This window comes from Tenrec ecaudatus, chromosome 7, assembly GCF_050624435.1.
Source record: "Tenrec ecaudatus isolate mTenEca1 chromosome 7, mTenEca1.hap1, whole genome shotgun sequence".
In the NCBI taxonomy this organism is placed as follows: Eukaryota; Metazoa; Chordata; class Mammalia; order Afrosoricida; family Tenrecidae; genus Tenrec; species Tenrec ecaudatus.
Window position 1 is genome coordinate 54,738,115 of NC_134536.1, and position 25,116 is coordinate 54,763,230.

A 25,116-nucleotide genomic window follows, 5' to 3' on the forward strand; every position below is an offset into this window, starting at 1 on the left:
ATATTACCTGCTTGGAAGTGGGAGACCTCTCTCTCTCTCTCTCACCCCGCTCATTTCCTTGGAGACTCTCTACTGACAAGGCTGACTCCCTGTGAGGCATCACTGAGGAGAAGCCACATGGACCTACCCTGATGCAGCCAGAACCCTGGACCTGGACAAGCCACATGGAGACCTATGCCAAGGCTGAGATGTTTACAATGCTACTGGATCTACAAGATTTCCCATCCATTGGCCTGTGATCTTCCTTCATTCGGTGTCATTGCATGTATTTTATGAGTCTGAAGAGGACTTTATGGGCTAATATCAGACGTATGGACTTGATCTGGACTGGGTTGGGATGCTTTAGTAATGTGAAATTACTCTTTATATATAAAAAAAAACTCTCTCTTATACAAATCTGAATTTCTATGGATTTGTTTCTCTAGTCTACCCAGACTAACACAGCCAATAATGAAGATTTGATGAAGTTTACCAACTTGTTCAGTGTGAAATTAAGTACGCATGCAGTCAAGATGCATTGACAAATATTGGCAATTTGAATGGAAGCAAAGAGGACGGATCTGTAGTTGGAAAGTACAGCCTTACAGAACAGCAGCTGAATATCACATGATAGGATTGTGCAAGATCAATGACTTCTTCATTGCAAATACCTTTCCTCAACAAAATAAAAACTAACTATACACATGGATCTCACCAGACAGAATACACAAAAATCAAAATAATTACATCTGTAGGAAGAGGTGACAGTTTAATATCATGAGCCAAAACAAGGAAGGAAGTAGAAGGGGTAATAAACCATCAGTTGCTTACATGCACTTTCTGGTTGAAGATGAGAATATTTCAGCAAGTTCGTTAGAGAGAAAGCACCACCCTGAGTAAATACTACCTGAGTTTAGAGAGAATGTCAAGAAAAAACTTGATGCACTGGGTCCTAATGACCAAAGATTGGGAGAGTGGTATGATGGTAAGGCGAGAGATGGTATGAAGAATATCACACATGGGGAAACCATAGGTCAAGTGAAAAATACAGAAAAGAATGAGAAGGCCAAATTAGATGTCAGAAGAGACTCTGAAACTTGCTTTTGAACATAGAGTTGCAAAATAAATGGAAGAAATTATGAAAAAAGCTGAACAGACTATTTCAAAAAGTAGCTGGAGAAGATAAAGTATTATAATTAAATATGCAAGGACCTGGAGTTAGAAAGCCCAAAATGGAAGATGGTTAAGCATATCTCAAGCTAAAAGAACTGATGAAAAATTCAAGCCTCAATATACAGTATTGAGCAAAATATTGAATGATGAAGAAGGGTAGATAAAAAATGGAAAGCATGCACAGAGTCAATGTACCAGGAAGAACTGGTCAAAATTCAACCACTTTAAGAAGCAGTATATGACCAAGAACCAATGGCATTGAAGGAAGAGTCAAAGTCACACTGAAAGCGTATCACAAGGTCTGGCTCTAGGAACTGATGAAATACCAATTGAAATGCTTCAAAAAGTTGAGGCACCACTGGACGCACTCATGAGTCTGTGCTAAGAAATTCAGAAAATAGATACCCGGCTTATCAATTTGAAGTGGTCCATATTGTGCCCAGTCCAGAGAAAGGTGAGTCAATATCAAAATTATCAAAATATCATTAATATCACATGCACACAAAACTTTGCTGAAGGTAATTCAAAAATATTTGCAGTTTAGGCATAGCCCTAATCTAAGAATAGTTTTCTGACATGGCCCTGCGTCATGGCTCACCCTTAAGAAGAGATCACTAAAGATATGGATGCTACAGCAAAGTGTGGTGAAGACATCAGAATGAGCATGCCTGGGGTCTTAAAGGCGTGTCTTCAAACAAGCAACCATCTAAGGGAGGAATCAGCTAAGTTCACACGGAAGAAGCACATCAGCCTACGCAATCCAAGGATTTTACATAATAAAATCTGAGACCACCATGGGGAATGGTATATGAGCTTATATTGTGAGCACTCAGTTTACAGAAGGCAAGCGATGAGAGTAGAAACCCAAATCCATTAGCTGGGTTCCCATGTGGACTCTAGCCCCTCATGAACGCCCTCTGATCGCAACCAGGCATGTGAATAGCCTAGCCATCAGGCAGAGTGCACTCGGCATTACTGCATGGCCACCTGCGTCTACAGAGGGATTTAGGGACTAGTATTGGACAGAGGGCCTAATATTGGACTTAGGGACTCGATCTGGATTAGGCTGGGATGTTTTCTTAGTATACAATTACTCTTTGATATAAAGCTCTTTCTTACACACACATGAGTGCCTATAAATTTGTTTCTCTGGTCAACCCAGACTAACACAATCACTTATAAATAATATGCTCTTACATTGTAATTTTTATAGAATTATGATTATGCTAAAATATTGATTCATATATATATATATAATTAAGTTGTAAAACACTGTAAAATTCTTAGAACTCACATTATCAATAATTTATCATATTAAAGTCTAAACTCACCTGTGTTTGAGAATCATCACCAGTCACAATATTACCAACTATCTTAATACAGAGAGACACCACTTTATAATCATTGCCTAAAAATAATGAAAATGAGAGTTGACACTGAAACAATTTAAAAATTGACAGGAAAACAGCAACACTAGTACAGAAACTCCCTACACTCTTCACCCACAGACCCTATTCAAGTTTTGCCAACTGTCCAAATGTTTTTATTGTAAAAAATATACTCCAAGATTTGGGTTAACCTAACCCAGGTCTGAAGTCTCTCTAGGCTGCCTGCTTCCCTTTCATGAGCCGGACATTGTGAAGAACATTAGCCAGTCATTTGGGTTTGTACAGCATTCCCTCAAGATTATGATCCAGGTTATATATATTTGGCTGGAATATCATACATGCTATATTCTTTTCCTCACATCTTACTGAGTAGCATAGGGCTATGTATTTTATCCCAATATAGTAGCGTTGGCTTTGGCCACTTAATTAAAATGGTATCTGCCAGGTTTTCTTTACTCTAACATTACTGCTTTTCCTTTGTGATTACTTTCATGAGAAGATACTTTGGGACTAAGTAAAATAATACTTGGTAAATACTTGTAGGGTTAGTTTTAGCATCTTTTGATTATTAGTAAGCATACTCTATGGATTATTAGTAAGTACTCGCTGCTAATCAAAAGTTTGGTGGTTCAAGCTCACCAGCTGCCCCACGAGAGAACAATGTTTCTAGCTGTCCCCTAAAATGTACAGCCTTCAAAACCCTGGGGGACTTTTTGCCTCTGTCCTTAGCGTCACTATGAATCAGAACAACTTGATGGCAATAGGTTTGATTTTATCTTCATTGGACAAGGTTTGTAAGAACATTATCCTTCGAGCTGTCTTAGACGTCTTGACCTCTTTTAGCATGGATGGATGGTTTCCTGTTTCACTCACTGAGGTAGAATACATTCCCATAACTTTGTCTGATACTCAAGTTGACCCAGGTCTTGACAGCCGGAGCTCCTTGAAGTGAGCTTCAGTGTCCTTTTGACATTTCTTCATCCAATTGCCACATTTTCCTTTCTTGAGTCATAATATTTTATCTCAACTCCTGCACTAAAATTGGCCTTTTCTCCAAAGGACTTGGTTCTTTTCAGTGGGGTGTATTACTTAGAAACAAACTTGGGCATCCAGTGAACTTGGTATGTTACTTTAAGTTGGTCACCACTCCCAGGTCCTTTCAAAGGGTATATATACAAGGTAAGTAAAAAAGTATTGCTAATAGGGTTTTTGTTCACATAGGTAGACTTATTCCAAATAAAACATGTTCAAGCATGTCTCTGAGATCAGTAGATGTCTGAAGGTAAGTTGTCTTCAGTAATACATTTGTCTTAGTCCCATTAGGATGCTTTTGAAGAAGACCAAAAAACAGTGGTTTCCAAGGGAATCTACTGGGCCAGTTAAACTCCAGGCAGTGAGGTCAGTTTAGAAAATTATGGCAACTATTTTTTAGAATCCCAAAGGAGAATTCTTGAAAGATTTCTTCAAAGGGCACAGGACCATCATAGGGCTAATTATAAAGAAGCTGAAGAGAATTGAACATTGTTGGTGAGAAACAGATTCAGTGAAGTTGTGCAAGGGCGTTTTAATCTTTTCACGACTACATTGCACTTGCTTATTCTTCGAGGGCAGGAAAGGCCGGTCTCCGAGTAGTCTGTAAGGAAGCCTCACTCCAATAGCCCTGAGCGCTCCCTTCAGATTTTTCCCAAAACCCCAAGAAACATTTAAAAGGAACAGGCTTCCAGTCTCCCATGGGTCTGCCATTTTTTGGTGATGGATATTAAAAAGAATTATTTGGGGAAATATTAGAGAGATAGAAATATTGCCTTTGGAAGTGCAAAGACTTAAATGAAGAATGTATTGAGAAACAATAACTTCACATTTTGATATATTTAATAAAGGTTTCTATTACATTGCAGCAGTACTTTCTGACTAACCCTCATACATATAAACACGCACTTCTGCACATCTATTTGTACATTTGACTATGTTAAAAGCCATTAATTAGCATTGATACCTCCAGTCATAATCTTACACAATAGGATTACTCTGGCTTTCCACCTTTCCATATTTATATCTGAGGAAGGAAGCAGGGCTGCCATTTTCATAATCTTCCATTTGTTCAACATCCTGACCCAGATAGATTGCTCCTATCACTTGCTACCTCCAACCCCCAGCGCTACCTCGCTTGTCTACTGCTCTGTCAGGTTCCCTTCTCACGTGCCCTGATCTCCCGACTAGACCTACTGGTAATTTCCCATCTTCACCAAATACTGTCCTTACACTTGGACCTTAGCCATTTATTAAGACTTTCTCCCTAATTCATCCATCTCACCTGGACCTACATAATTTTATTTATTTAATTTTTGTGGATAAAAACTAAAGCCAACCAAAAATGTTTTTAAAAGAAAGAGGACAAAAATGTTATATTTTCTTAAACAAGTCCTTAACTTCTTTGTATAGAAAAGTCTTTCCTTTTATAAAAGCAGAAATAGGCCAGCAAAGAGAAAAAATTATTTTTGTGAAATAAACAATTTTCACTAGATGAACTTTTATATGAATAGAGGCAAATAACTAGATCATAAGTCCTGTGAGAGCAGATTCTATATTCTATACTTCGTTAACAATATCTTACATGGTAGCTAAGCAGGTAAGAGGCATATAAAAACCACTTGTTGAATTGTACCCCTTTTATTAAAAAAATCTTATAAAACTAACTAGATTCATTAATAAAATGAGTAGTACTAATAGGAATCAATCATATGGAACGCAGTATAAGATATAATTACAAGATTAAGAGTCATCTCAAGATTACAGCTATTCTGCTAAGGAGCCCTGCTGGTGTGGTCAGGTAAGCATTAGACTCTAACCTCCAAGTCAGTAACTAAAATATTCCAGCTTCTCTGAGGGAGAAAGATCAGGCTGTGTTCCCATAAAAAAAATGATACCTTCAGTAACCATAGAGAGGGTCAGTGTGCATCAGAACTGACTCCTGAGATGCTTATGAGGCCACAGCTCTATCTGCTACATTTAATATATAATCATACACTTATGAAGAAGAAATTATAGTTACTTCAAAAGTTCCACCAATCTTCCACAGACTCCAGAATCAATAACTGCTTGAATTTTATCATTGGTTCCATCAGAGAGATAAGAAAGAGCCCAACACACATCGGCTAAGATATCTGAATCGCTGCTAAACGACAATCGTGACAGGACATTTAAGCAAGAGGAAACCTGGAAGGGAAGAAAGGAGTTTTCATTTAAATTTTCTCTTTCTGAACACACATTTCCTTAGTAAAGTATAAAAATTCATTTATAACTAAAATTTGATGACATAAAATACCAGAGAAATAAATGATTTTCAAATTATGATTCCATTTGTGAACACGAAACATAACTCCTATTAAACAAAGCTTTTTTTTTAAGTAATGAAATGTGTCTTAGGACCCTGTGTCTATGTCTGTATTACATACCCACACATACATGCACTCTCCTACTCACACACAAAAAGGCATATTACAGCTGGCAGAAATCAGAGTGTTTCTGTATTAAATCTTTAATACAGTGATTTTTGAATATGGTCTAACTTAAATCATTCTCATTTTACTTGTTGGTGTTAGGTGCCCCAAGTTTGGGTAACTCCTAGTGATCCTGTATACAAAGGAATAAAACCCTCACTGCCTCGTTTTATCCTGCACCATCCTCACAATTGTGGCTATGTTTGAGCTCAGTGTAGAAGCCACTATGTCATCTATCCTACTGGGGACTGCCTCTTTTTCACGGAACCTCTAATCTACATAGCGTGATGTCCCTCTCCAGTTGTGATCCCTCCTGATAACATATCCAAAGGCTTATCATCCTCCCTTCTATGAAGCATTCAGGCTCTACATAAATCATTGGTAGGATAAAAATATAGAAACTATAAAAAATACATACCTGAAGGATCATGAAAAGTAATCTATGCTTAGAATATAAAGCCCTAAAACGTCGGTTCAAAAAGAAACGCCATGCGGCAACAAAGATCTTCAAACTCTTTACCATTAAGACTTTCATTAATTAGTTATGAGGACCGGCAAGTTGCTTCATCTTGTTAAGACTCCAAAGGGCGAATTAGATAAATTCTAGGACCCTTGCAGCCCTCACGTCAGGCAGACTGAGGCTCAGACACTACTTTGTATCTGTCATCGTAGGCAAATTATCTTTCATCTCGAAATTCTAACTTTTCATTTGTAAAACAAGGGTAGCACAATAGTTATGTAATAAAAGCACATCTTAGAATCACTGCCTACCATATAGTAAGCATTCATATGTTGGCTCTTCAGTGTCACGGTCATTTTTGAGTCTCTATTCTTTAGCTTAAAAAACAAAACAAAATCAGAACCCTAACATATTCCTTAGTATCTCTCCTAGACAACAGCTATTAAATGTTAAATAAGCATACATAAAAATCCTTAATGACTTATATTCTGGTGTTTTGAGATGGGTTTCCATTTTACCCTTGTTTAAAGAAACCCAGTAAATTACAAGCTTCTGAAAACACCTTACTTCTTTGTTGATCTTTCTTTTAAGGATGACTAGAGTCCAGGACAGAAACCAACTCAAAACACATCGAAGTCCATCTCTATTTTCTAATTATAATTTACTTCAATGGGGTCTTTGTCTAACATGCCTCTACCTTTGCTGCCACCTCTTGGTTGAAGAGAGAAATATTCAAATCGGTTTTTAAAGTAAATACAAATTTCTGAATCATACAATCAGTGTATAAAACTTCACTGAGTTCCAAAACAATGAAGTACTATTGATTGCTGGTTTTTATAGAACAAACAAAGTAAAAACATGTTTGTTCTACGCTACTTCTCAGAAACAAAGGAAAAAAGAAACAAGTAACATTGCATCTTCGAAAGTGAATGAAGAAATGGTCACTGAGGAGAGAGAAGCAGTCTCAATGCCTGGGGTGGACCTCCCAATGAAGTAGAAGCGCCTTTGTGACCACTTCCCTAAAACAGATGCCTAGTGGGTACCATGGAAACAAAGGGAGGTGATGTTGAAAGTCTGAATAAGAATAAGTGAAGACTCTAGTTCCTTATTGCATAAGTAAATAACTAACATTCCCAATCTCACCAAAGAGTAGGGAAGTTTATATGAAGGATAAACTGAACAACAGAGAATGAAGCACAGACATGAACTGTGGGCTGTCAGGCAGAATGAAGGTTGATTGGAGAGCACTCCATTAGAAATCAAAGAGTATTACGTAAGAGTCTATGTGCTGACCGCTGAAACTCCAGCTCTTTACCAGTGCCTAGCTCCCAGCTCTCTTCCCAATGCCCAGCTCCCAGAGCACTAGTGGTCAAGGACACTCCCTAAGTAACATCGCAACCCAATCCAGTCGCCTTCCAACAGGAATCAACTCAATGGCAATACGTTTGGTTTGGGTTTGGATGGTGTGAAAGGGGGAGAAAAGAGAAGTTACCTTTTCACAGAATACGTTTTGTATATGTGGCAAATAGGATTAGGTCAGAACAAGCACATTGCTACAGACAAGAGCCCGCAATACAGGGAATCCAGGATAAATAAATCCCCCCAGGGCCAATCATGAGAGTAGATACCTAGAGGATTAGGGGAGGGTGGGAGTAGAAAGGGAGATTCGATCACAAGGATCAACCTAGAACCCCCTCTCAGGGGGAAGGACAACGGAAAAGGGGGTGAGGGGCAACAGAGGATGATGTAAGATATGAAAACAATTATCTATAACTTATCAAGGGTTTGTGAGGGAGGGTGGGCTGGGGAGGGAGGGGAAGAAATGGAGAGCTGGTATCAGGGGATCAAGTGGGAAGAGAATGCTTTGAAAACGATGGTGGCGGCATATGTGCAAATGTACTTGGCACACTGGATGAATGTATGGATTGTGATAAGAGACGTAAGAGCCCCAATAAAAGTATTTTTTAAAAAGTCCCTTCCACATAAAAAGCATCTAATGTAAAAAGACTTAAAATGTAGAGAGATGAATTTCTTACTTTGTGTATTTTATTCATACCTTCCTGAAGTTTGGAGGCGGGTTTTTGCCTCTGCATACATTGGAGAGGGCCCAGACAGCATTTCTGGTTGTTGTCGGCCTGCTTGGGTTTGTTAATAACCTGCCAAGAAAAAGGAAAAAGAAACTCATTTTGCATTCACTTTTCTTCACTAGCTATTTTCTATCAAAATGTAGATATTAACTTCACTTTATTCAGTAAGAAGTTCAAATTAACCCGATAGAATTAGAAAAATGGTGTCTTTAAAATATACAACATTTCAGAAATAGATTACAGCTTTTTCATTTAAATCCATGATCTGAATAGCTTCATTAAAAATTAATAATGAAACAAGTTCAGAATCACTCTTATTTCCATATACTCTACACAGACATTAGATTACTTCAATTTTAATCAGGAAAATAATGAATTCCTTTCACAAAGTAAGCAAGAAGAGAATTCAGAGTCAAATTAAATGAAGATCAATTGTTGAGAAGGGAGACTTTTTTAACTTAAGGCTTGTCTTAGGATTTGATCTGGTTTGCAATGAACACTGGTATCTGCTATGAAATTGAAAGTTCAAAACGAGTGTTTTTATTTTTAGCTTTCTAAAGAGTCACTACTTAAAGCTTTTCACAACATAAGTCATGTTTCAGTTCTATTAAAATTGAATTATCACTCTAAAGCCATGGTTCTCTAAACTTTTAGGAATACTGGGCTGTATTCGGAACACAATGGACTATCAACACAATTTCAGGAGTTTGGTCAGGAATCATGTAGGAAATTCTGAGGGCCCATTCCTCGCCTCCAAAAGTGAAATAATTGGCACAACCCACTTGCTGGAATCAACTTTATCAGAATTCTGGAAGACAGCAGATTGTTTACCACAGTCCCCAAAATACTTAATCAGTAAAAAGACAGTAACAATGGCAGGAGAGATGTGCTGCATGTTTCCATGATGATTCAAATCCCATAAGGTATAAATCAAGGCATCCTGGTGACATTGTAGGTAATGCACTGGGCTATGAACTGCAAGGATGGTCAGCAGCTGCTCTAAGGGGGAAAGATGAGGCTATCTGCTCCCAACGAGATCTGAAGTCACAGAAACCTTACGGGGCAGTGGCACTCTGTCCTGTGGGGCATCTAGGACTTGGTATTGACTCTAGGGCAAGTCAGTTGGGGTTTGAGAAGGTATAAATCATTATTATGAACGCACCACTTGTCTGTCAGCTTGTTGTTCTGAAGTGGCTTGTATGAATGTGTGTGGTGTGGTGGCTAGTGTGATTCTGTGATGCTGGAAGCTCTATCCATGGTCTTTCAAATGCCAAAATATGGTAGTTAGATGATTTGATGTCAAATAGTCACTCCTGGGTGAAGGGTAGCCAAACCTGTCAATCAGGTCACAGCTTGATGCCATCTCCATGGGGGTGTGGCTCTCTTACAAGGAGTACCATGGGTACACTTTGCTCTCTGCCCCTTCACTTCCTGCTTGCAGGGACTCTCTGCCACTGACCCCATGAGCTGCTGGCGCCCTGTCATGTTCCCCTGACCTTGAATCCACCTGCGACAGTCTGTGATCTGCCTGCATTCTGCACCATTGCATGTGGCTGCATAAATCTGAAGATGAACTTATGGACCAGTGTCAGACTTAAGGGCTTGATTTGGACAGGACCGGTGTGCTTTCTTTATATGTCATTACTTCTTGATATAAAGCTCTTTCGTATACATATTTGAGTGTCACTTGATTTGTTTCTCTGGTCTATCCTGCCCAACACACAGGAGGGTCCCCGAAGGCAAGGAGTTTCAGCAGAGTTTCCAGATGGAAAATGGACTATAAAGAAGAAACAGGCTGTTCATATGAGAGAAGTAGCCACTGACAACTTTACGTATAGCAATGAAACACTGTCAGATACCGAAGACCTGATGAATAGAAGAAGAGAAAGTGCCAGAAGATGAGGCCCCTCAGGCCAGAAGGCACTCAAGGAGGTGCCATCTGAAAGTACAGTCAACAACAATGACATGAGTGAAATAAAGCCTGGAGGGCCTTCCTTTGCTTCTAAGGCACAAGTCAACATGTGAAGAAACAGCTTCAAATAGCAACTAATAATCGTAACTTAGAAATGTACGAAGTATGAATTGAGGAAAATTGGAAATCCTCAAAAATGAAATGGAATACATAAAAATCTATATGTTAGGCATCAGTGAGCTGAAATGAACTGGTACAGGACTCTGTGAATCAGAAAACCATATGGTTTACTATGCTGGGATTGACACGATCAAGAAGAATGATGCTGCATCCATTGTCCAAAGGGACATTTCAAAATCTACCATGAACTACAATGCTATCTGTGATTGGATTATATGTATCCTCATTCACGGAAATCTAATCAAGAGTGCTATTCAAATTTATATACAACTGAAGGTAGTGATTAAGAAGTGAAGAACTCAATAAGATCTTCAGTCTGAAATTGATCAAACATGCCATTGAGATGCATTTAAAATTATTATCAATTGGAATGCAGACATTAGAAACAAAATGGAAGAAACGGTAGTTCTAAGCTTTGGTTTTAGTGATAGAACTGAAGCTAAATAACACATGACAGAATGTTGAAAGACCAACAAATCCAAAATGCCTTTTTCAGCAACACATAAGGCGACAATACGTGTGGACATCTCCAGAGAGAATACAGAGAAATCAAATTCTGTGGGAATATGTGATGTAGAAACTCACTATCAGTATCTAAACCAGGCTAAGAGCTGATGGTGGTTCAGATCATCAATTGTTCAGATGTAAATTCAGGTTGAAAGTGAAGCAAATGAAAGCAAGTCCATGAGAGCTAAAACACAAACCTGACTAGATCCCACCTGAATGTTGCGAACAGCTCAGATTTACTGACACAAGAACATCATTCATGAAGAAAGGAAAGGTCATCTGAAACACAAGAAAGAAAAGATCAAAGTCAATTTCAGAAGAGACTCTGAAACTTGCTCTTGATTACAGAGTCGCTAAGGCAAATGGAAGAACGGATGAAATCCAAATGCTGAACAGAAAATTTCAAAGGGAAGCTCAAGAATACAAAAGGAAATATCATCATGAAATGAGCAAAGACCTAGATTTAGAAAATCAAAAAGGAAAAAAATTCAATATTAACTTAAATGGAAAGAACTAGGGAAAAAATTCAAGTCTTGAGTTGCAATCTTGAAAGATTCTACAGGTAAAATATTGAATGATGCAGGAAGCATCAGAAGATGGAAAGAATACACAGTTACTACACCAAAAAGAAATAGTCCACATTCCACCATTTCAGGAGGTAGCATATGATGAAGCAACAGTACTGAGAGAAGTCAAGGCTACACTCAAAGCATCGTCAAAAACAAGGACTGAGAAATTGATGGGATACCAATTGAAATAGTTCAAACACAAGTTGTAGCCAGATTCAGAAGAGGACATGGTACAAAGAATAACATTGCTGATGTCAGATGGACCTTGGCTCAAAGCAGAGAACACCAACAAGACATCTGCTTGTGTTTCATTAATCATGCCAAGGCACTTGACTGTGTATCATAATAAATTATGCATTGCCTTGAGAAGAAGGAGAATTCCAGATCACTCCCAGGTTGGTGTGAAGGTTATATCCTTTCATCATCCTTATTCAATCTCTGTGTGGAGCAAATAATTAGAGAAGCTGGGTTGTATGAAGAATGTGGCATCAGGTTGGAGGAAGGCTTACTGATGACATAACCTTGCTTGTTGAAAGTGAAGAAGGCTTGATGTGCTTGTTATTGAAGATCAAGGATTCCCAGCTTGCAGTATGGATGACAACTCAATGGAAGGAGCCCAGACTCCTCACAATTGAAACAATAGGTAACACCATGATAAACAGACAAGAGATGGAAGTCGTCAAGGAGTCTGTCATATTTGGCGCCACAATGCTCATGGAAGCAGCCATCAAGAGATCCAATGCTTTGGGTAAATCTGTTGGATTAGGTTTCTCTTTAAAAGTGTTGAAAAACATGGATTTTCTTTGAGGACTAAGGTGGGCCTGATCCAAGCTATGGTATTTTCTATTGTCTCACATGGATATGGATAGACATTAGATAAGGAAGACTTAAGAATAATTGATTCATTTGAATTATGATCCTGGCAAAAAACACTGCATGTATAATGCACTGCCAAAACAACCACCAAATCTTTCTTAGAAGTACAGCCAGAATACTCCTTAGAGCCAAGGATGGCGAGACTGTCTCATGTATTTTGGACATTGTGTCAAGAGAACCCAGTACCTAGAGAAGGGCATCAGGCTTAGTAAAGTAAAGGGGCAGTGAAAAAGAGGAAGGTCCTCAACTAAAGGCCACTAAGCTGGGACCGGAGCTACAAGATACTTCCACTGAGTCCAAGCCAAAGTTACACCTTCCTCTTAAGGCCTCTCATTAAAGCAAAATCATGAAGCCTAAAGAGTTGAACTACAACCATAAAACTAACATTATAATTTTGTTAATTCTGATTTTCCAATGTTGTGAAATCATACTTGCATTCCTTGCAATAAATAGTGTATACATGATAAATTTGAGTAGGTATTCATTCCTAAGATAAAACCCTATACAACACTAGATTTGTAGCATTTTATTTAGTCCTGGAGCATAGTGGGTTATGCCGTGGGCTGCTAAAAATGAGGCTTTCTACAACCATAAAGAGTGACAATCCAGAAGGCAAGAGGAGCAGGTCCACCCTGCCCTACAGAGCCACCATGAGTCAGAATTTCCTTAATGGCAGTGAGTTTGGTTTAGTTAATGCCTCCCTTACGGAGCCCTGCTGGTGCTGCCGAGTAGCATTAACATTTCCCACTCATGACTGACCTTGGGGAGAGAGATTAAGCTATAAAAGATTTAGAGCCTTGGAGCCCCTCTGCAGGGTTGCTATGCATCAGGATTTGATTCAAATGCAACAGGTTTTATCTTTCCCTGGCCCAGGAGTGGTCTTAAAGGTATTAGTTTAAATTCCTGATGTGCTTGCAGGGTTCCACAGGGAGTCTATTCCAAATCTGTAGGACCCAGTAGGTCAGAGCAGAATTGTTCCTTTGGTTTTTTAGCTTTTAAATCTTTATAAGAGCAGACGGGTGTAGCTTTCCCGGAGGAGCCACTTCTGAGTCAGCTGCTCAGTGTGTAGAACACAACTCTTCCAGACCCGCAGAAGGAGCAAAGCAGACCTGATTTCCAAGAAATTGCACTTCTCTCTTTTCAGCTGAACTGAGATTGCCTGAAGGACTAATGCAAGGAGACTCTTGCTTTCCCCACCTCAGCATCCTCTGACTGAAGTAGATACTACTTGGAGAAAGTTTCCTTCTAAACACTGAAAGGCAAATAAATAAGGAGCTGATGTCTAGAGTCAAAATTAAGAGCTGGGGCAAACACACCGTGAAAGTCTGAGTAAAAAAGGTGGGAAATGAGATCAATCATTGAGAATCCAATCCCAAACCACACTCACTGACATCCAGTTAATTCCGACTCCAGAGACCATGTAGGATGGAGTGAAACTGCACCATGGGGTTTCTAGGGCTGCTTCACAGAAGCAGAATGCCACATCTTTTCCTCGGATATCAAAAGTTAAACATAATTGGTTAGAGAATACAAAACATACAATTATAATACAATTTAAAATCTTTCCTTGTTTTGCCTACATTCAAAGTACTGTAGGCAGGCATGGGTAACAGAAGACAACCTTCATGGCATCAATTAAGACCTTCATATAGATGTAGAGATATAATGGAAAATGCTTCCTTTACTAGAATTAGTATTAATTATGATCAACTTAAAGCACTTACACTAAAAGAGGTGGAAGGATTTCACAATTCAAAACAAAGTCTCTGCATTCTTCATTGTCACCAGCAATATTACCAAGTGCCCAGACAGCCTGAGAAAAAAACAAGAAAAAAATAATTCTAAGGCAGCATGTACATATGTAAGCTAATGTCAACATATTTTTCCAATAATGTATATAGAGCAGCGGTTCTCAACCTGTGGGTCATGATTCCTTTGGGGGTCGAACAATCCTTTCACAGGGGTTGCCTGATTCATAACAGTAGCAAAATTCCAGTTACGATGTAGCAATGAAAATAATTTTATGGTTGGGGGTCACCACCACATGAGGAAATGTATGAAAGGGTCGCGGCATTAGGAAGGTTGAGCACCACTGGCCTAGAGTAACTTTAAAAACGTAGAGCCCCAGTGGAATAGGCTACCCTTCATCTGCCAGTCAGATTTCTGAGGTCGCATGCAGGTTGCTGCGATATTAGAAGCTATGATGCTGGTAACTTAAATACCAGCAGTCTCCCGCAGGGTGGGTAGGTTACAGCAGAGCTTCTAGAATGAAACGAACAACGATGACGGCATAGGCAGACACCACTGAAATCTTATGAGTAGCAATGGAACCCTGTTGGGCCAGAAGATGAGCTCTCCTCTCAAGGGAGAGCTGCGCCCTCAAAGTACAGCCCATTTAATAATATGAACAGCAAGGATTTAGAGACCTTCCTGTGCTGACTGGGCATGACTCAAAGGGAGAAATAATAACTGCCAACCTCCATTAATAATCAGAACATGGAATGTGCAAAGTATGAATCTAGCAAAATTAGAAGTCATAAAAAAATGAAATGGAACACATAAAGATCTTACGCATTAGTGAGTTGAGGTGAACTGATACTTGCTATTTTATACAATCACACAGTTTAATATGCCAGAAAGACGAAATGAAGAGGAATGGCATTGTATAGTCGCCAAAAAGAACATTTCAAGATCTATTGGGAAGTACAATGCTGTCAGAGATAGGGAAATATCCACCAACCAGGGAGGAAGAATGGTTAACCAGACTATTATACAGATTTATGCACCAACCATTAAAACCAATGTTGGAAACACTTTAGAATTTTGCTGATGTCTTCAGTCTGAAATGGATTAGATGTATTGATGATTGTTGGTGGTTGAAATTAAATAGTTGGAAACAAAGAAGAACAATCACAGGTTGAAAAATGTGGCCTTGGTGATGATAACGAAGCTGAAGCAGAATGGAAGAATTTTGCAAGACCAATGGCTTTTTCATTATAATTTTTTAAACAACATAAACAATAAATACACCTATAGACCTCACAGGAATACACAGGAAATCAAATCAGATCTACTATATGTGTTGAATACCATCAGACCAAAGAGACCAGTTATTGACTATGGAAGAGACCATTAATTGCTCATATACAAGTTCAAACTAAAAAAATTAAAACAAGCCTATAAAAGCCAAAATATGACCTTGAGTATATCCCTCCTGAATTGAGAGTCTAACTTAAGAACAAATTTGCCACACTGACCACCAGTGACCAAAGACAGAGAGTTGTAGATGAAATGAAGGGCTTCATGAATGAAGACAGCAAGGGTCATTCAACAGACAGAAAAGAAAGATATGGTCAATACTGATATCAGATGATACTCTAAAATTTGCTTTTAAATGCAATGAAACTAAAGCAATCGGAAGTAAACAAGTTGAATAGAAGCCTCAAGGGCATCTCAAGAAGACAAAGTATTATAATAAAATGTTCGAAGATTTAATTACAAAACCAAAAGGAAAGAATGTACTCAGCATTTCTGGGAGGGGAAGGAAAAAAACCCTGAAAAACAATACATGTCTCAAGTTCTAATACTGAAGGGTTCTATGGTTACAGTATTGAATAATACTGGAAGCATTAAAATCAGATAGAAAGGATAGACAGTCCTTGTACCAAAAATTGGTCTATGTTCAACCATTTCAAAAGGCAGCATAGGATCAAGAACCAATGAAAACGAAGGAGGAAGTCCAAGCTACACTAATGGCACTGGCAAAGACACTGCTCAGGAGTTGATGGCACACCAATGGAGATAAATCAACACACTGATGCACTGCTGGATGCACTCACTCATCCATGCCAAGGAATATGCCAAGTAATACGGCACTGATGCGTGAGTGCATCATCACTGCATCAATCTGGCTACCTGGCAAAATCGCTAGAAGAGATCCATATTGTGCCCATTCCAAATGAAGGTAACCAAACAGAATGCAGAAGTTATCAAACAATACAATTGATATCACAAGCTAGCAATATTTTGCTGAAGATAATTTAAAACAGTTATAGTAGTGCATTGACAGAGAACTACCAGAAATTCAAGCCAGGTTCAAAAGAGGACTTGAAATAAGAGATATCATTGCTGGTTTCAGATGGGATGTGCCTGAAAGCAGAAAATAGCAGAAAGATGTTTGTGTTCTGTTGACTATGAAATAGCATCGGACTATGTGGGTCATTGCACACTATGGGTATCAATGTGAAGAATGGGAATTCCAGAATACTTAAGTGTCCTTGAGGAAATTGCACATGAACTCAGGGGCAGTCATTCAAACAGAACAGAGGGATATTGGTTCAAGAATAAGAAAGGTGTGCATCAAGCTTGCATCTGTATGCACAACAAAAGATCTGAAGAAAACCTTGGCATCAGGATTGAAGAAAGGCTCGTTAACAACTTTCATCTGCAGATGACATGTTTGCTGAAAGTGAAAGGCCCTGTAGCACTTACTAATGACGATCCAAGACAGTAGCTTTCAAATGGACTACTACTTAAAGAACAGAATTCCTCATAATCGGACCGACAGATTACATCATGACAAACAGAAAAGATCGAAGTTGTCAAGAATTTCATTTTATTTAGATCAACAATCAATGCTCATTGATTCACAAGCAGTCAAGAAATCAACGACATGTCACAATGAGCAAGTTTAAAGTGTACGTAATATGTTACTTTGAGGACTGAGGTGGGCCTGACCCAAGTCATATCACTTTCAATTGCCTCATATGCATGTGAAAACTGGATGTTATGAAGAAGACTAAAAAATGCCTTTGTTGGCAAAAAGAATTGAACATATAACGAACTACCAGAAGAACAAATAATTCTGTCTTGAAAGAGGCTCAGCCACAATGCTCTTTAGATGCAAGAATATTGTCTCACGTACTTTGGAAATGAGCACCATGATTAGTGAAGTGGAGGGGCATCAGAAAGAGGGCAAGACCTCGATGAGATGGATTGACACAGTGGCTGCAACAATGGCACCAACACAGTAATAATTGGGGATGTCAAGTCATAATCACAAATGGTACTTTCAAGAAAAAATTAAAACCCAGTAAAGATATCAGTTCAAATGGGAAGTTACCTGTTCCTGAACATCTTCATGTTCTGACTTAAGGAGTGTGATAAAAACTGGAACAGCCCCAGTTTCAATCACTACTGTGGTATGTAGAAAAGTTCCCGATGCTATCTATATTAGTTAATGCCCATGCGGCTTCAGACTAAGGAAAATAAAAACAAATTAATAAACAAAACTCACCAAAGAACTGTTCGAGAGACAAGAATGGAAGAGAGGAATAAAGACTTACTTTAATGAGTCTTAGAACAAAACTGATTTATGATTAAGATTCAACATGAAGTCAGGGTCATAGATTAAAATGGTCAATTTTAAAACTATAAGAAAGAAAAATGGATTCTTCTATCTGGAAAAATAAGAACTGAAAACGGGAAAAGTTAAAATGTATTAACACTAGGTTTATGGACATTTCTTATATACCTATCTCTATGGACATGTCAAGTTGTCATTGGAACAAAGCTATATATTCTTTAAAACAACAATTGTTTATTTGAAAGCACTCCCTCAACTCACTGCCATCAAGTCAATGCTGACATATAGTGACTCCCTGTGGGCCCAGGACTTTAACTGTTTCCAGGAGTAGAAAGCCCAGTCTTTCTCCTGAGGGGTTGCTGGTGGTTTTTGAACTGCCAACCATGTGGATCACAGCCCTATAACCACTACACCACCAGGGCTGTGATACTATATATTTACACAACATTTATAATATTTAACATTATACTTTTGAGATATTGGGTCCAATGCATTACAAGTTTGCTTGGGTCAGTCAGTGTAACAAGCTCTACTACCTTGTCTTTACATTTGATATTAACTTTATCAAGAGAAGGGGGGAAGGGAGACTCCGGATAGGGCAAGATATGACAAAATAATGAGGTATAAATTACCAAGGGCACATGAGGGAGGGGGGAAAGGGGAGGGAGGGGAAAAAAAAAGAGGACCTGATGCAAGGGGTTTAAGTGGAGAGCAAATGCCTTGAGAATGATTGGGGCAGGGAATGTATGGATGTGCTTTATACAATTGATGTATGTATATGTATGGATGGTGATAAGAGTTGTATGAGTCCCTAATAAAATGTAAAAAAAGAAAAGAGGAGAAAAAAAATGATTAGGGCAAAGACTGTACAGATGTGCTTTATATAATTGATGTATGTATATGTATGAACTGTGATAAGAATTGTATGAGCCCCTAATAAATTGTTAAAATTAAAAAATATATTATTATATGCTAAAAAATTATACAGCATTTTCCTCTTATAGAGTACCTATTTTGGGGGTAAATTAATAGAAAATAATGTAATTATTGTGATGATACAGTAAATATTCTGTTTCTTTTATTGTCTAAAAAAAAGAACTTTTTTACTTTGTTTATGTTTATTTGGTTTTTTATATTTATTAAGTAATGCTTTTATAAAGAAAATGGATTTACTGCAATTAATACTCAATTTATGTCCACATTAAATTATCATCCACATTAAATTATCATGCATCCGTAGAGATAGGTAGACCATGCAGAGAATTTCGGGATCAATGACCTTAAAAGAAAATAAATTTGGATATTCATTTGTCTCATGAAACGGATAAAAGTCAGCATAAATGGAAGTATGTAAAGGTAAACGGTGTCTGTGATTTTTGTTGAGGAAATCGAACTGTGTTAAAATGATCCGTTCTATCAACCTAATGTTAAACCACAAAGGACAAAGCAGGGGGAGTCCAAAAGTATTGCTGTTGGAAGCTTCCTCCAGTTAACATGTGCATGCTACACTCCAAAGAGCACATGGTTGAACATGCCTCTGCATCCGTGGGTGGCTACGGGGCGTTCTCTCAGAAACACTTGTGTTGGTTTCCTCAAGGCCGAGAGAACAGCTATGGTATCTGTGTGGGTGATTGCAAAGGGGTACTCTTTACAGATTTTCTTAAAGGACACAGCATGACTGTGGAGGCTTATTAGGAAGTTTCAATTAATTAAAAAATCTGTATTGTTAAAAAAAAAGGTCAGGGGAGTGGAGCTCAAGATTTTTTCCAGCCGGACAATGCACCCACTCATTCTTTGAAGGTCCCCAGACTATCCCTATAGGAATTTCTTAGTAAACCTTATCCCAACCACCCTACACCCCTGATCGTGTTCCTGCGGACTTATTTTTGTTCCCCACATTCAAAGAACACTTAAAAGAAACCCAATTTGTGTCCTTCGAGGATGCCAAACCTGCTGTGCTGATATGGTATAAATCAAAGTACTAGAATTCTCTGGGGGAGGGTTAAAATGGCGGAAACATTACCTTCAGAAATGTACAGACCTAGATGGATCTCATCTTGAAAAACAATAGCTTTGCATTTTGTTTTTATTCATTTTGTTATTTTTATTAATGGATCTTATGATTCTGTAGCAATACTTTTGGCTTACTCTCATATATAAACCCAGTTAAATTTATACATCACAAAACTTTTAACATTTATACTTTGAGAGCCAAGAGTTCTATAGAAAGTATTTTAAACATAAGAGGCAACAATTGTTAGAGCAATAGTATACTTATGGAAGAGTCATAAACGGCACTGTTATGTGCCTGGATCACCTACTCCTAACCTCATTTAAGAAACATGAAAATTGTACAACAATACTACAGTGGCTGTAGACAACTATTGGTTCTTTTAAAGTTAAACATTTAATCATCATATGACCAGGAATTCCACTCTTAGGTATATACCCAGTAGAATCTTCATAGTAGTGCCTCAATAAGACATTTAAACATTAATAATTACTTCAGGATTATCTATAACCCCAAAGTAGAAACAACAGCAACAAGAGAAACAAGAAGACTGGAAAGCCAGATAGTTAGGCGACTTACCTAAGGTCAGAGAACTCTTTATTAGCAGCACCAGGACTGGGATTTCTGGTATTCCTCTAATCAGCAGGGTTTAATGATATCAATTTAATTGTAGTTTAGATATGCTAATGTACAAAAATGTGCAATGTCCATCAAGAAGATTCAAAAAGTGCATGGGAAAATTCCATTTTGGGACAAATGTACTGAAGTGCCCTCATATGATGGATTCATTATTTAAGCAACTGAGAAAAGCTAACCCACGATTCAAAACAAGCCACCTAGCAAATGACTGAAATGTGGGGAAACTTTGCCCTGTGCCCCTGGGAGGGTTACTTGGGTGTGAGGACTTTGATTAAAACTTGACTGTTTAAACCTTGACTCTTGCTTCCACAGTCCATTTTTGATGTAAGTAAAGTGAGTGCATGTGAACGTCACCATTTTCTCCATGTCTGGTGATGCTGCACACTGGTTCATTGGGGAGGACTGTTGTTTTCTTCATCTTCCAGGGTAAGTCAAGACTTTAACTTGTATCAGTAAGTGCTTCAAATCACCTTCACTTTGGACAAGCAAGGTTATGCCTTCGGTGGATCTTGGCTCATGTTCTTCCTCACGTACTTCAGCTTCGTAGAATATTTGTTGAGCATGTAGACTGACTAAGAGAAGTGAAAGGCTACAACCTGTCACACACTTTTGGTTTGGGAACCATACACTATCACCTTGTTTTGTTTGAACAACTGTCTCTGTATCAATACATAAATTCATATAATTATGATTAAATAGCATAGAATTACCATTCTTCATTATGTCACGTGTAACTTTTATGACCCACATAATCAAATGCCTTCATGTAGCTAATAAAACACAGGTTCACATCATTCTGGTTTCCTCTGCTTTCATCTAAGATCCATCTGATATCAGCAAGTATATCCCTATCCTACATCCTCTTTTGGAATCTAGCTTGAATTTCTGGCTATTCCCCACCGATATATATGGTACTTATTCTTAAATAATTGTTAGAAAAATTGTATTCATTTGTTATTAATGATTGCGCAGTGTTTAGTAATTTGCCTATTCAGTGTGATTTCTTTCTTTGGAATGCCTACAAAAATGGATCTCTTCAGTTGACTGGCTAGGCCTTATGTTTCCTGACATAAATCAATTAAGCACTTCCAACACTGCATCCCATTGTTGAAATATCTTAATTGATCAGGCCTTTATTTTCCTAATGCCTTTGGTGTATCTTGAACGCTTTCCTTCAGCACCAGTGGTGCTTGATCATATCTACCTCTTAACAGGTTGAAGGTCAACCAGTTCATTTTGTCAGTGGACATTCTCTCATCTACTTTTGATGCTTCCTGCATGACTGAATTGTTTTACCATGGAATCATTGAGTAATATAATTCAGGCTTGACTTTTTCCTTCAGTTCTTTCAACTTGAGAAATGCCACTCATGCTCTTCCCTCTAGGTTGTAACCTCCAGATTTTTGCATATTTTATTCTAGTACTTTGCTTATCTTCCTAAGCCACCCTCTGAAATCTCCTGTTCAACTTTTACTTCATTTCTTGCTTAATGTAGCTATTCTGTGCTTAACCGCCAAGGAGCCATGGTGCTGTAGTGATTACAAGGTGGGCTGTGATCCTAACGGCAGTTTGAACGCACCAGTCTCCTTGGGAGAAAGACGGGGCTTTCTGCTCCAGCAAACAGTTACAGCCTCAGAAGCCCACAGTGGGAATTGCTTGATGGCAGTGAGTTTGGTTTGGATTTGCTTAAGAGCAAGTTTCTCTCTGAAAAAATACATCTTTGCGTTTTCTTCATTTCCTCTCCTTTTAATAACATTCCACTGTCATCATCTCTGATGTCCTTGTCTTCACACTCTGTTTGGTTTCAGTCATTACTGTTCAGTGAGTCAAATGTACCCCGGACGTCAGATCTCATTCCTAAGTTCAAATGGGGTGTTTGGTAGGTCACGCCACGGCTCTCATGGAGTTGCATGGAGTTTCTTCACTCTGACCTTCTATTGCATCTGAACGATTGATTGATAGTTTGTCCCGTACACGCACCAAGTGACAGATAGATAGGTCAATTAAAGTGAATGAGTATAAAATACTCTAATTTCTGAAATTTATTATTAGTATTATAAGTTTATTCATCTCAAAAATCATCTTAAAACATCTTACAATGGTCACTACCATATAGTTGAGAAGCGGTGATTTTAGTAGATTATATGAGTGTTATTTTTTAGTATATGTGCTGCCAAAGGGAGCACCTGACTGTTATTTTTTAATGCAAGAAGAAATCAGATAAAAAATACTTTAAAGGTAAGAGTATAATTTTTTAAAATAAATCATTTTATTGGGGCTCATGCAACTCTTATCACAATCCATACATACATCAATTAAGTAAAGTACCCTTAAACATTCGTTGCCCTCGTCATTCTCAAAATTCGCCTTCCACTTGGGTCCTGGAATCAGCTCATTTTGGTAAGAGTATAATTTATACTGAAAAGTCATAATCCCCAGGGAGCCAAAACGAATTAACCCATTAAATCAGCATTTCAGTTTGCTATTTTCTTAAAAATACACATGAATAATTTTAAGGTTGAAATTTATAAAAACATTTTTAACATTAGCAATCATTTTAAATGTGTTCCCATAGATGTTTCTTAAAGGAACAGTTTTTAGGGGGGGAACCCCCAAACTAGCAGTACAACAGCGCCCAAGGCCAGAGTTGGGACTACTTTCTCTCTAAGTGTTATGTAGTTACTAAATGCTTACAACTGACCCAGAAGTCATTTTCACTACAAACGTTAATCAGATGTCATTTTCTGGAAAGAGATTAAGAAAGGAAATTTAGAACTCACTTGTAAAGTGCAATTTTCATTTCTTTCCAGGAATTTCACAAATCTTTGTATAACTCCTGGCTTCTGTATAACTTGATCTATAGGTGGATTAGGTTCTGAAAATGAGAAATGCACTATTTCAAATGATTACATACCCACGAAAAGATGAACAATTACTTTGTTCATATTTTAAAAATGAAAACATACAATATAACTCTTTAAGTTCAACTGATTCATATTTAAAATCCTTGACTAGATGTAAATGACGATAAATGTTTTCATTATTATAATATATTGTTCTTTCATTGTCATAATGACAAGAAATTTCTAAGATATTTCTTATTGAAATGCTAAATTTCTTAAGTTGCAGGTTATTTTGATGAGAAACACTTTTTAGGTCAGCTAAATTACAAGGAAGCATTTTCATACAATACTCAAAAAAATAATTTAGGAATAAAATTTCCACTAACTTTATAGGATTCAGTGGTCATAGATGTATCCTTAACTAACAACCTTAAAATGCTTGATGTGGTGCGGTGAGGTTCTATTTTCTCAAGGTATTGTTTAGTTATAGAAATACTATTGAACTATCTAGAATTCTTGACAAGTTTTCATTCAAGAGGCTTTTGAAAGTCATAAAATCTTTAGGAAGTTGGTGCAGAAGAGAACAAGACAATTCAGATATTGGTAATATAAGTACCCAAATCTCACTTTTCTTCTTTGACTTCAGCAAAAAATGCTCACTTGTAGCGCCAAGAAGTTCTCTGGATGCCCTTTGTGGTGGTTTTCCTCTTAGCTAGTTTGCTCACTCAATTATCACCTTACCTTACCCTTCAGGCCGTATTTCTAAGTGCCCATTAGAGACTATCTCAAAGCTTCTTTAAAGTACAGCAAAAATCAAATTCTTCATATCAACTTCATATTCTTTCCCCATGGCCTAAACCTATAGCTAACATCTCTTCCTAAATATGTTCATCTAGACACACAGAAGATATTTACCGTATGTACTTGAGTATAAGCCGACCTGAATATCAGTTGAAGCACCTAATTTTACCACAAAAACTGCATTAAAAATGTGCTGAAAAACTCAGCTTATACTCGAGTGTAGACAGTATGTTTTGGGTTCTTGCTTTTCTTATGTCCTGGCTGACTGTTACTAATCATAAATAATTCACATATAAATGCTGAAACATTGTGATTAATCAGCAGAAACACTAAATGAGTTAAAATCATAAAAGATCTGTACAAAACTTGCTTATTTTGTATAGAAAAACGTTCTCTAAGTTCTTTTTTTAAATCGTTTTATTATGGACTCATACAACTCTTATCACAATCCATACATATATCAATTGTGTAAAGCACATTTGTACATGCATTGCCCTCATCATTCTCACAACATTTGCTCTCCACTTAAGCCCCTGGCATCAGGTCCTCATTTTGCCCCCTCCCTCATGAACCCTTTATAATTTATAAATTATTATTTTGTCATATCTTTCCCTGTCCGATGTCCCCCAGGGAGGAGGTCACATGTAGATCCTTGTAATTGGTTCCCCCTTTCTAACCCACCCTCCCTCTACATTCCCAGTATCGCCTTTCACACCACTGGTCCTGAAGGGATCATCCACCCTGGATTCTGTGTGTTTCTGATTCCTATCTGTAGCAGTGTACATCCTCTGGTTTAATCAGACTTGCAAGGTGGAATTGGGATCAT

The 25,116-nt window shown here is 37.9% G+C and overlaps 1 protein-coding gene across 1 annotated transcript in view; it reads right to left on the reverse strand.

The window, feature by feature from the left end:
* Positions 1-25,116, reverse strand: part of KPNA5 (karyopherin subunit alpha 5) — a 43,756-nt gene that overhangs the window by 10,127 nt on the left and 8,513 nt on the right. The window contains 8 exon segments of the mRNA XM_075553738.1: positions 2,484-2,560; positions 4,457-4,488; positions 5,593-5,756; positions 8,557-8,656; positions 14,356-14,444; positions 17,754-17,858; positions 17,860-17,889; positions 23,427-23,521. Coding sequence (XP_075409853.1) covers positions 2,484-2,560; positions 4,457-4,488; positions 5,593-5,756; positions 8,557-8,656; positions 14,356-14,444; positions 17,754-17,858; positions 17,860-17,889; positions 23,427-23,521 — 692 coding nt within the window.